Here is a 12,864-nt window from a genome sequence, read left to right on the forward strand (position 1 = left end):
TCATGACACAACTAGCTTGAAACATGAGAGCCCTGGCTTGCTCCCTGCCCGACAGAGGCAGGCCGGAATCGTTAGAAGAGCAACTCAAGCTTCACTAACTCTAATGCTCCATCTTCCAGTATCAATGGCTCTTCTGTATCAGAAAAAAAAACCTTGAAAAAATTTCAGAAGTGACACTTTTTTGAGTGGCTCTTCCCCACTGCCTCTCTGATAGAATCAAAATAAATGGTGCCATGGGTCACGGAGAAGGAGTGCTGTGGCAAGCAAAACAGGGGGAAGACAGTGCTTGTGTGTAAAGAGCAGCTCACACAGCTACGGTGCAGTCAGGGATGCTGGACACATAAGGTGCAGCAGCTCTTCACGTAAGGACATCCATTTGCTGGTGATCTGTCTTCCTGGGCTGATGCCTCTAGGTTACAAAACGGCTAAAACCTGGGCAATGCCAATTTCAGTCTTCCGGAGATATAGAAAAAACTCTCTTATATTAGCCAAAAAAAAAATCTTATACTTAATTTTTAAAATGATAAAAAATAAATTTCAATCTTTACTCTGCCACTGGCGCATCCTCTAAAAGCACACAACACACGAAAGCAAGTACTACGCTTCATAAGAGCACAAGTAACTTACGCATTCTGTGAAATTATAATACCATTCCCCATAAATTCCTCCAAATCCTGTCAATTTCCTTTTTTTCCACCTCTCTTACATTGTTTTACTATCTCCATAACACAAACTGTAATCAGCTAGGTCGGAGTTACAATAAACCCAAAGAAACCAGAACTTTTTTCCAAGAGAGATGCGAGGAAGCAAAGGATTTGCAGCAGCACCCACTGCACCAGGGCTGACTGACAGCGGGAAACCTCCTAATGATGGAAACGGGAGGAGACAGAGCAGGTGAAAACGGAGTCTCTGCATTGACCAGCGAGTCAAGGAACGATGACCTCTCCCTGCTCCTCCAACCGCCCAGTGGCCTCTTCACCAAGACGACCTGCTGCTGCCCAGGGAGCAAAGCCCCTCCCCGTGAGAGAGAGGGGCCCTGACCTGGCACCCCCCAGCCATCTGATGAATTGCACGGGTGCCCGCTGCTAGAGGACACGGAGCGGTGACACCTGCAGGGGTTTTAAAAAGCTTTCCCTTATCTTCCAGTATCATTCCATTTACTATTTCTGTTTGTGACGGTTTAATTCACCCTCACTGCTAAGATTTCTTGTTGTAATTTAGTGTTTTCTTTTCAGGGTCTCAGGTTTTATAGCAAGAGTTTCCCAGGCTTAAATACACCTAGTTCTGCCTCCAAGAAAACACTGACGGTGGAGTATCGACCTACTTAACACGGGAAAAAACAATCCCAAATGCAAAATGTGCAACGTTATCTGCCAGTAGACCCTCTTCCCACAAGTTTAAAGACGAAAAATGTTTTAAAATATAATGCGTTGAAAACGATACAAATGTAACACGCTTTGTTAGTCTGTCATTTTAAATGGTTTGTAAAGTCCTCCCCTCAGAGGATTGGACTTAAATCATTCATTAACTTCAAGCCGATTGCTTTGTCCTGGAAAGGGGGAAGCACACGGATTTCTCCGATGTAACCCAATTTCCTAACAGAAACAAAAACAACCTGATGAAATTCCGTTACCAAAACCATCTATCATACCCCAAGCAGAGGCGTAAATAAATTAATTACAGAATGAGCTCCGTCTGCAAAATCTCACTTTACAGGGAGTTTTTAAATTAACATTTCACTTGCTTAAAAGTTTAAAGCAAGAATGAAGGAAAGACAGAAAAGTAGGTCAGCATGTTTCCCCAGCATGTCTTTCTGACTCCATTAAAACTGTCTGTCAGATGACTAACCATGCCTGTAATCCAACTAAAAGCATGTTTGCTTTCTGTTGCACTTTTTGCCAGGGGAAAGGAAGAATTCCACTTAGCTTTAACTCTGAAATTCAGGTAAAATGTCTCCAAAAGTCAGATAATTTCCTCACATTTACTCACCAAATCCGTTTCTATTGACAGTAAGCAACTGGTTATGGATGCACAGCACTGGGATACGATCCCACAGCTGATTAAATGCTTCTCTGCCGCAGGCACCGCCTGTAGGGCTTTAAGCTACAACTTGTTGAAGTCAGTTTTCAGAGCTGTCGTCCGATTGACAGACTTTTCATAAGACCTAGATTTAAAAATTTAAGAGCTTTCAGAAACATGCAAGCATGTGAACAAGTACTGGAGTAAGGTGAGATGGGGCAAAACTGTTTCTGCTCACTCTGGGCCAAAGGAAATTAAAAACCCCAACGCCTTATGAACTGTTTTTCCTTTGATAGTATTAGCAGCAGAGTGTTATTTAAGTGAGGATAGAAAGGGTGTTATTTCTACTGCCTGTATGCCACCTAACTTTAAAAAGTCCTGCACACTTTCCACGCAAGCGCTGAAGAACTGGAGATTAACTGTTCCGATGTATTTTAAATTGAGCATGTGATACCAAGTCAAACTAAAAACAAATTGAGGCTATTTTTAGAGCACGGTCCTAGGGCCAGCATCCCAGCAGGAGGAGCTGCAACGTGTCAGCCGGCTTATCACAGGCACAGCAACGGAAAACTCCCTCCGCTATAACAATTCATACAGCGGATGAAAGCAAGCCCTAAGAGCCTCATCTCCTTATGAAGAGATCTTCCTAAACCGTCTTTGAGAGCTTACTGGTTTCTGAGTGTCTGCTTTCTGTCTTCCAAGCCATCAACACGGGGGTTGCTCTCCACAGAGAGACCAGCACAAGCTTAGTTTCTTTGCCTTCTGCAGAGGCACCTATACCACGCAAGACCATCTCCAGTAAAGTGATCACCAGGAAAAATTAAGAAGTAAGTTTGCAGATATACAAAACCCTCAGGAAGATGGACGCTTTCTCTCATGTGCTTCTTCAAAGGGGAAGGACCAAATACAGGCCTCCTCTGATACCAACTCCTTCAAGCACTTTTGGGCTGCTGCAGCTCAGACTACCCAGAACTCTTGGGAACAATTTACTGCATTTCTCATGAACCTTAGCTACTGTAGATAACATTTTCAGGTTGGCCTGACAACCAAATAAGCCACTTTTAGCTTCAAGGCCCAGGACACTGGCAATTTGCTCGTTCCCAGACTGATATTTATCTCGTCGACGTTTCTCCATCCTTCAGATTCAACATCCCAAAATAAAAAAAAAAGCATTCAAAGGGAGGAAAGCAGATAACACAGAAACCACAAGGTGCCAGTACAGAAAGCACAACCTGCATGGTGCAATGGCAATTAGGAGAAAGAGATGCATCAAAGATGCCCCGTGCCCCCGAACAAGAAAATGATCCGAATGAGGAATACGAAGCAGTGAACTGAGTGCATAAAGGAAGAATAGAAGCTCTGAAACAAAGCTTTTGAGGTCATGGGATTGGGGTCTCAGCAGTTATGTCTGCATGACCAAGCAAGCGTGGCCTCAGCCCCGTGCTTCGGAGCGCATGGCCCGGACAGGGACAGGCTACCTCCAGCTTTCCCATCTGCTCTTACAGCAGCATTGCCCAGCATGGCACAAGGCACACAGGATAACCCAGGGCTTTGCCTGCCGTGAAAGCAGTTGGGATACTGAACTCCGGAAGCGGCAAAGGCTACCTGCAATGGCAACACGAATGACTAGAGCCAGTCTCTTTACATGTACGATCTGGAATGATGATGTAACTCCCCCACGTACACCCCGAAACTGAAGTGGGGGACAAGCAATGACAGAAAAAGGCCACACAAACAATCAGATCTATGCTAAGAAGCGACTTTGTACGAGACATCTGCCCAAAATGCCTTTTACTGGGAAACTGATTGAACAAAGCACATGACGATCCCTCAAAAAACCTAAAGGTGTGAAATGAAAAAACGGGAAGGTCCGCCTGTGTCGGTGTCACTAACTGTCCTCACGGGAGAGCCGGATCTCCAGAGGAGGTGACACATAGCTGGACCACCATGGAAACCTGAGCCGCTAGCATCAACAGACAGGCATCAGCCACTCCGTGGGTTCTGACAAAATGAGCTCCCTTAAAACAAGAAAGAGTTCAACCAAGTCTGGGGACTTTGCTAGAGCTGCTGAAGAGTAACACCTACTTCTCCTGAGTGTGCTGCAGGTGTAAGCAGAAATTAGACTGTACGTGCATCACACTTTCACTGGCTCTAGTTATCTCCAAGTTTCACTAATACTGAAAGAAAAGTTACTCATACAAGGGCTCTTTGCCATTCAACTGAATTTCTTCCACAGGACAAGATCAAGAGGCATTCAGAAAGTCCACTAATACCTAATTGACACTTCTTCCTTTCTTAAAGCACATCTCTTTTAGAGCATGTTCAGGTACCACAGCACAAACGATTAGCATAAAGTTGTGGCACTTCTAAAGTTATTAATAAAACACCTTGTTAAGCAAAAACGTAAGAAAGGCACACATTTACAGTTGCCGAGGACGAGGATTGATGGATCCAGACAAAGGCTGCAGAGAGTACATGAGCCCTGGTAACTTCTGCCAGGATCTGTGTTGTCATAGAGACAGCAGAGAGCGATGAAAAGTTCACCACGGTAGCTATACCTCAGTGAATAAGTCTTAATGTAACTTCCAGCTGAGGACATGTAATCAATCTCTGTATGAGCTTATTGAAGGAATTCCCTTTATGCGTACTCAGTCCTCAAGAGCCCAGAATGCGGGGAAAGGTTTTAAAATATATATATTTTACTACTTTTAAGGACAAGCCAAGGCCTAGCATTGCTTTTGGATTGGGTGGGGGGGTGGGAGGATAACTGAAAAAAGAAATGATGTAAAACATGAAAAACTTGATAAAGACATTCAATTAACAACAACAAAAAAAAAGCACGGAAAGAGTAATTCTAGGGCAACCTGGCAAGACTGGCCACACGCAATGGTGTCTCCCCCTTGCCCCAGACACTTCCCCCACGGAGGTGGCCCTGGCATCTCACTGCTGCTCTTCTCCCATTGGGTTCAACCACCTCATTCCCTTTTATGCTGTGAAACACAGGATTCTCCCTGCTCTCTCCTCCCTCTCTGTGCCCTTCTTCCAGCATCATCCTCCCCAGTGGGATTCGACCCTCGCTTTATCTTCCCACAGGGCAGCAGCACCCCCTGACCCGCCCTGGGTCCCTGCTCCGGGCTCAGTCCCACCACTTGGGAGGTACGGGACGCTGGAGCCGACAACAAACAGCACAGAAACGGTGCCAGGGGTTGTTTATTGGCCAGGGTCTTCAGTTCTTAGCTTGCACAATTATGGGTTTGCTACGCAAGAAAGGGGGGGGGAGGGAATACGTGCTGCACTAGTGTGTTATAGTTTAAAGTTACAGCTATTTGCGTAATGCCTGAAAGGCAATGAACAGAAGAACAAGAGAACCTTAGGACACTATTCATACTTATCCCTAACATTTCAGGATATAAAGATCAGACTAATTACCAAACAGTTTTGAGCTGAGCAGGGTTCACTAATCACGCTCTGCTTGAGGAATTAGGAGAGAATTTACTTAGCCGCATCATGAAAGGTGCCAATAAATTGTTCAGCTGGAGAGTTAACATAATAAAAAAAATCATTTTTTATGTTATTTTCTTTAGAAGCTTATTAATTGCTGCCTGAAATACTTTTCTGAAACACAACGAGCTGCAAATGAATTCATGGGCTATTAATCTGCTGTACATGGCACTGGAGGGAAAGCTCATTAGGTGAGTTGATGCAATTACTGCTATTACATAACCATCTTCACAGAACAGAGTAAATTATGAATAATAACATTCAATCTAAGTTGCTCCTTTAAACATTTAAAGCTGGCAAGTGAAAACCATGCAAAATCAGGGGAACAGGCTAAAATACAAAAGTGTCAGACCCCAAAAGGAGAAAAGCAAAGCAGATCTGCTTCTTTGAAGACACCAAATCCACGTGAAAAGCAAAGAGATGTTTGTTTAACCATGGGAAACAACACACAATGAGTATAACTCCGTTCTCTACAAGAGAATTTTGATTGTATATAATTTCAGCCACCCAGCACAACAAAGTGTGCATTATCTCTGGCAGAGGACAGACTGACACCAGACAACTGTGGTTTTTGTAGCAGGAAGACCTTTCACATTGGCTTCGCTCTCATCTTAAAAAAATCTCTCCATCAGTGGTACCAAGCATTTGGCGTCAACTTCTAAAAGTTCCCAATTTCTTAGCCTGAAAAAATAAATACATGCATTCCTATCTGATCAGTAACTGAAAAAACCTCCCAATCCAACCTTTACAAAAAAAAATGAAAAATCTGTGATCTCCATGGCTTGCTCACTGTTTCCTCACTATCTGTATACTGAAATTCTTAATTTCATTGGTATTTTCACAGTCCACATCTTTCATCTTCAAAACACTTATAATACAATGTCTCCCAGCCCCTGTAAAAAGACTCATCATTTTCACCTCTCGAGACAGGAAAACTAGTCTAATCAGCTCGTACTGATTTGAAAGAGGAATTAGTCCTAGAACAGAACTCAGGGTTTTGTGATTTCCACTCTGATATTTAGCTCGTGCCTCTCGAGAAAGCCAGGCGAGTCAGGAGTCAGCAGGCGAGGCAACCACGCTGGAATTTTTGAACAAGCCCCCAGCCACTATGTGGTATTTAGGCATCTAGTTAAAAATCTAGCCTGTAGCAAAGCAGAAGCAATTCTTAAACCCAATGCTTACTGCTGGCTAGAAAGAACAAAAACCCACTTTAGTGTGGGGTAAAAGGGTCTAAACAAAGATTTCATGCATTCTAATAAATTCACTTTAAAGTTTACATCAGTGAAATCTGCGTGAACTTCTCAAACGCAACTACACCGACTAGCCCTCTGCTTAACCAGTCACTAGAGATGGAATCATGCTTCGCCGAGGATTCTGAAAGAAAAATGAAGCAGAAATAAAAAATACAAACATTACGGTTCTTGAAGTTGATGTTTCCTAGTTGCCAATTTATACCAGAATTAAAATAAGTAAATCAATTCATTCTATTCTTCAGCAGCAGAATGTAATCATATGTTCCGAGAAGCACGAACATTTAAATACTGTAAGACTTTGAAGTCTGTGACAGAGAGTAACAGACATTTCTGTGCAAGTTTAAAAAACAAATACGGAGCACAAAAACTGGATTCTCTCCACTTCATGGTAATTCCCCTGCATTCCCTCCCTTCCTCCTTCTCTCCCTCCAGGGAGTTTAATTGTAAGCAGATTTACAAATCTGAACATTGCTTCAGTGCACTGAAGCAATCTGGAACAATAATTCTGTGCCTTTATAAACATAATTTTGCTCTATTAGAGCTCACTGCAGACGAGGCTTATGACAAGATGGAGGGCTTCTCTGCATCACACCCCCGGTGCGTGGGCTGGGTGCGTGTCTGAGGGGGACCCGGAAGATCATCCAGCACAGCGACAGCCTGCAAATGTTATAAAAGAGGATGGAAGCGGGAGAGCTGCTGGGCTAAGCCGAGCAGCTGTGGCAGACAGAAGCTCCATCTTCCTCCCCCTTGTACCCTGCAATAAACCCGGTTGAGGTTTTCTTTCAGGGCAGGCCTCAACTTACAGAGCATAGGTTCCAGCGCCCTGCTTCAGAGACCCTGTCATTGCTGGAGAGTTTTGCCCAGCTCCCCGCGCGCTCCCTTCACTGCGGGAGGCAGGGCCGTACGCGTGACCCCTCGCCAGCTCCCCTGGACCTCGGTCCCTGCATCCAGGCAACAGTGTGCTTCTTGCTGACACCTGGGGTCAGGCCAAGGATGGTGCTTCAACATCAGCTGAGGGATCACGTAATAGAAGGGCAAAGGTTAGCTTCCTAAGGCTCTCCATCACATAATGAGCCACTGTCAGCCTTAGTAGCCTTCTCACTTCAGCAGCAGTGGGAAAGAAAATAAAAAAAAAAAGAATCCTGTGTGACCATCATTTGTCTCTACACGGTAATTAAAAAAATTAACAGGCTGGAAAGCTAGGAAGGACAGAAACAGTCTGGAGTGGGGAGCAGAGCCTCAGCTGCACCTGCACACTCCCGAGCACCCACACATGAACTGACCTGGGATGGCCACACAACAAACCCAAAGCCCGATTCACTGCTGGTGGAGGGGCTGCCTCCAGGCTCTTACACCGAGAGCGGCAGCCCAGGTTGCAGGGACACAAGCTCAGGAGTTTCTGAAGGAGGGGGATCCGATGAAAGACAGCAGGGCTTTATTTCATGCTGTGTTTTGCCCTGTTACAGGATGATAAGACAGTCATCACTACATTGTTTCCCCTCACACCCTTTGTCTTGTCTATTTGTCTTGTCTATTTGCAGCACAAACTTCTTGCCACAGCAACCACACAATGAAAGACAGTCCCTACACTGGTGGGATCCAGTTTCAGCGGGCCCTGCAGATATCATCACAAGGCAAACAGCTCCACTCCTGCCCTGGAGGCAGACTTGTTATTGACCTCTCTTGATCAGATCCGGGGACTAACATGGGGTCGAAGATAACTATTTTCCCCTACGCGACCAAAACAACCCATAAAGAAATGCAAATTTGGCACATTCCTTCCTCATCTCACTTCATTCTCTAAAACAAGATAAAAGCATATAAGAAATGCTCGGTACCTCTTCTATTCCAAAACACTGTACCTCCATTCTAAAAACCTTACTTACCACACTGGCTGGGCAGCCAGTTCTCATCTCTGATGTTTGTGTGTAACGCTCATTAAACTCCAAAGGAGTCGCATATGCAAGTACTTTTGCATGCCCTTTAAAGGCAGAACAAATAAACACAGGACTGCAGAGTTTAAGGACAGATTATTCTCTATACTGAAATTCTGCATTTATTCCTCCTTAGCTCCTGGGAACAGACCTTGCTGTTCCTATTTGCAGCTGCCCACCGTGATTACCTTCCCCATTTGCGACTGGTTTGAGCACTGTAGGTTTGTTTCCCTATGAGATCTCTCTGATAATTTTTTCTGTCCTCTCTTTGCGACTTTAACATTACAATGTAACAGGACTGTACCAAGACAGAAAAACAAAAGGTGAATAAGGTACTGGGGGAAAAGAAAAACCTCTGCCTGCTAAGAAAAAGCCCACTGAGTAACGTGCCTTTGTTTACTTAAACTTCTAAAGAAAAGGAGTTGAAACCTGGAGACATGTACAAAAGAAGGTCAGATAAGAAAATAGTTTTTCAAATCTCTTAAGAGATGAAAAGTTCCTGTTTACGAAGGGATAACACGGAATCACTTCAGACTTAGTTCTTAAACCAAAGACACACTGCACTCAAACTGATGACATTTAAAATAATTTCTCTATTCCTTTGCAAAGGCCTTCTACAGAAATGCAGCCAGAGGACATCCCTCACTTCTCCCCAGTATCCTCTGTTCCCCTTCCAACCTGCTATCCTCCTTTCAAGGGCCTGCAGTGGTTTGAGACAAAGGCAGCCGCCAAAGGGCAATTTCACTCAGTTCACCCAAGGAAACAGGCAGAGCAAAACCTTCATTCTTGTTGGCAAAGCTCCAGCTACCCTATGGGAGAAAGCAACCTGTCACCTAAAAGGCAGTAAGTCTTTATACTTTACCCTAAGGAACTTTGGTTAAGATGTTAGAAAGACTACTGGTATTTCCAAAACCTACTCTGATGTGACATTACAGCATTTAATAAGATTACTACTTCACGTCAGCAGTAAAATCCCTCAGAATTCAAGATCAACAAGCCCTCAGGTGAGAAAAGTGTTTTTTCTTCTCTTCCAAACTGCCTCATACTGTTTTTATCAAGCAAAAAAGCTTCATGTGCACAGATACATGCGGTCAAATACGTATCAATAAAACCCTCATTCAATCTTACATCTTTGCGTGCCTTCTTATCCAGCCTACCTTCTCCTTTACTCCCATCAAGGTCTCCACTCCAGTAAATCTATACGTAAGTATAGATAAGTGCACTTCAGGCACAAGAGAAAACTAGAACACCCAACAAGGACAGCAAAATCATAGAAATCCTAAGACCTTCTAGCTCCCCTAGTTGCTTGAAATTTGTTGTTGGCCCTTTTGAATAACCGTAACTTCAGGTTTCCATGACAAGGAGTTGGAAACACTGCAAAGTGGTCCTAAAGATGCATCCGGTTCTTCCTCTGCTCCTCAACGCTCTTCCTCTGAGAGGAGAGGAAGGAGAGGGTGGGAGAGAGAAATAGGATGCAACCAGGAGGGACCAGTGTGACTTCGGGACCTCTTTGGCTCCTGCCCAAGTACAGAGACGGGAACTACTGGGAAGTCCCACACAATTCAGGAAGGAGAAATGCTTGAGGATGAGAACTGATTTAAGCCACAGTTCAGTCATATGTCTCATCGGTGTAATTTTTTTTTCCTCTGGTCCTTAGGTCTTGCCAAGGAACTCCAGTGGTTGAATTCAAGTAAAGAAGCGGTGCTGGGCAATTTTTCCCTCTCTCTCATGCACACGCTGCAAATTGCTGCAGTGTTTATTATTGGAATTGACCTACTGAAATCAGGAACATCACTGACAGAGGTAAAAACTCTCAACAACCAAACAAATCACTGCAGCAAAGACTTTTTTTGTTACTGCAATCACTCCAATCAAAAATGAGAAAGCTTTAGAAGCATTATCCCTTAGGGATTTGAGAATGGCTTTTGTAGCTAAATTTTCATGCTTGACAGGGATATCAATAAACTGGAAAAAGAGAAAAATCACAGATTTCTACCTAAGTATTTTAAAACGTTAATTTAAAGGGCAAACTAGAGATTTCTAGAAGAGAACCAAAGGAAAATCCTTTGTGTTTTCTGTGCGCGTGGCAGCACTTTTCCATAGTCAGATTTACCGGCTTTGCAGGCTGAGAAGAGGCTTTGCCAGCTTGTTGCACCTTTCAGAGAGGTTCCAACCCAGACTGAAGGCCGTTGTACCATCAGCTTTGTAAACTGGCACAAACTGGCACCATCACTAAAAGAAGAACCACTGGCACAAGCACCTGCACTGGCACGAGGGAGAAGGTGCGAGGCTGAAGCAGGCTGCTGCCTGCCGCACCATCAGGAAGCCCTTGTGAAACCTCAGCACTGGCTGACACCAAGCCCAGCAAAGCCGTGAGCCGGTCTGCAAGGCAGAGGGAGGACTGAAACTGAGCTTAAGCAGCTGTTCCCCTTATGCCCTTGCCCCGAGAAGCCATTTCTAGAGCAGAAGGGAGATAATCCAATCTTGAAGGAGGTCATCTGTGCTTTTATTCTTTTAGGAAACCTGGTGAAATTACTGACTTGGTCGTTCTCACATCCGTGCAGGCTGGCCACGTCGCACAGGCAGTGCGTTGCGCTCAAAGTTCTTAACTGACGGCATTTAGGCTGCAAACTCAAGGACTCGGAAGTTCGCAAAGTACAGGTCTGAAGTTGTGTGTAAAATTCATACTCCTTTCTCTGCATATTAACGAAATCACATAATTGCTTAATATTTTTCTCCCTTGGGACTGCCACATATATGTAGGATATGACAAACAATAAATTGTCTCCGAAGATAACTTACATTCTTTGGACATTCCCACTTCAAAGCACTTCTGTAGTCTGCAGTACTGGCAGCGATTTCTGGTAACTTTGTTGATAACACAGTTTTTATCTCTGTGACATGTGTAAACCATGTTCTTCTGGATACTCCTGCGGAAAAAGCCCTGGAATCAAGAAAAAAAGAAATAAACTATTGAGCTTCCCATAACCCTTAGAGACAGGCACTAACATTGCTTTAAAATAACAAAATAAATTTAAAGTTACAGCTGGTGTATGGCATCTTTAAAGACTCAGTCTTATTATAATTTAGTACTGTTTCTTGCAACATAAGACTCATCTCTTAAATAAAAACTAATTAAATAATGTTACTTAAGTCCAAAATAAACAAAACTAGAACTAGTAACAGCATTCAGGAAATGAAGTCCTAGATTTTACAAAAAAGCTGAAATAAAAATGGTTTGGGCTTATGGATATAGTAATGAGTCGGGTAAACAACAGCCTTCCTAACAGATCCACTTGGAAGCCAAACGCTCATCCAACAACCAACAGCCTCGCTCAGCCTAAAGGTCCCGTCTATTTTTGTTACTGCAGAGATTCTCTAGTGCGAAAGCTGCACGTAAAAACAGAAATAATTTGAAACCCAGATCTCTTAGCTGCTGGAACTCCTACAGCAATTAATGAGGCTTCTGCAGGTGGAAGAGTTCCAGCATCAGGTTATTGAGTTGTGAACTTGTAAAAGTTGCCAATTACAGCATTTTTTTTCTTATTCAGATACAGCTGTGAAAATAATCAAGTAATTACAATGATCTTGAACAGAAATTAAAGAGAACTAGAGGTCTGGTTTGTACTTAAGGAATACGATTTGACTGGATTCCTCATTTGGCAAGTAAAAGAGAGAAAACCAGCCATAAATGGCAAGGTTAGCTGGCACGGAAAAAAAGGCAAAAAACAAGTTAATTTCTTTATCTGAATTAAAAATCAAGCTTTAGATAATATCATATAATAACGAAGAAAAAAGGATTATTTTAAGCATTTTAGAGCTCAACCCACAGATATTCAGTGAAAGTATTTTTGCAACAGACGTTTGGAAATTTGACAGGACTATTTAACCTTCTCACTCACATTTTGAAAATCATTTCAGCAAGCACCAGGGTCAAATCTCAGTCAACACTGTAGCATTATGGAAGAACAGTTAGTGATTTAATATTTGTTGGAGGACTTGAGAGGTTAAAACTCTTCAACCAGCCACAGGTTTACACCCTACAGGAAAGCGGTCAACTTGATGCCACAGACGATAGCTCTGCGCCCACAATGCATTTGTCTAAAGATGCAGTCATGGTAAGCTATAAAATTGGGTCTCCTAGAAGCACTCACTGA

At 43.4% G+C, this 12,864-nt stretch overlaps 1 protein-coding gene across 6 annotated transcripts in view; it reads right to left on the reverse strand.

The window, feature by feature from the left end:
- The window catches only part of RARB (retinoic acid receptor beta), a 346,244-nt gene that overhangs the window by 36,524 nt on the left and 296,856 nt on the right, over positions 1 to 12,864 (reverse strand). For all 6 annotated transcript variants that reach the window (XM_075418996.1, XM_075418995.1, XM_009938783.2 and 3 more), the window contains one exon: positions 11,510 to 11,651. In XM_075418996.1, coding sequence (XP_075275111.1) covers positions 11,510 to 11,651 — 142 coding nt within the window. The remainder of the gene's footprint in view (positions 1 to 11,509; positions 11,652 to 12,864) is intronic.

This window comes from Opisthocomus hoazin, chromosome 4, assembly GCF_030867145.1.
Source record: "Opisthocomus hoazin isolate bOpiHoa1 chromosome 4, bOpiHoa1.hap1, whole genome shotgun sequence".
Lineage (NCBI taxonomy): Eukaryota > Metazoa > Chordata > Aves > Opisthocomiformes > Opisthocomidae > Opisthocomus > Opisthocomus hoazin.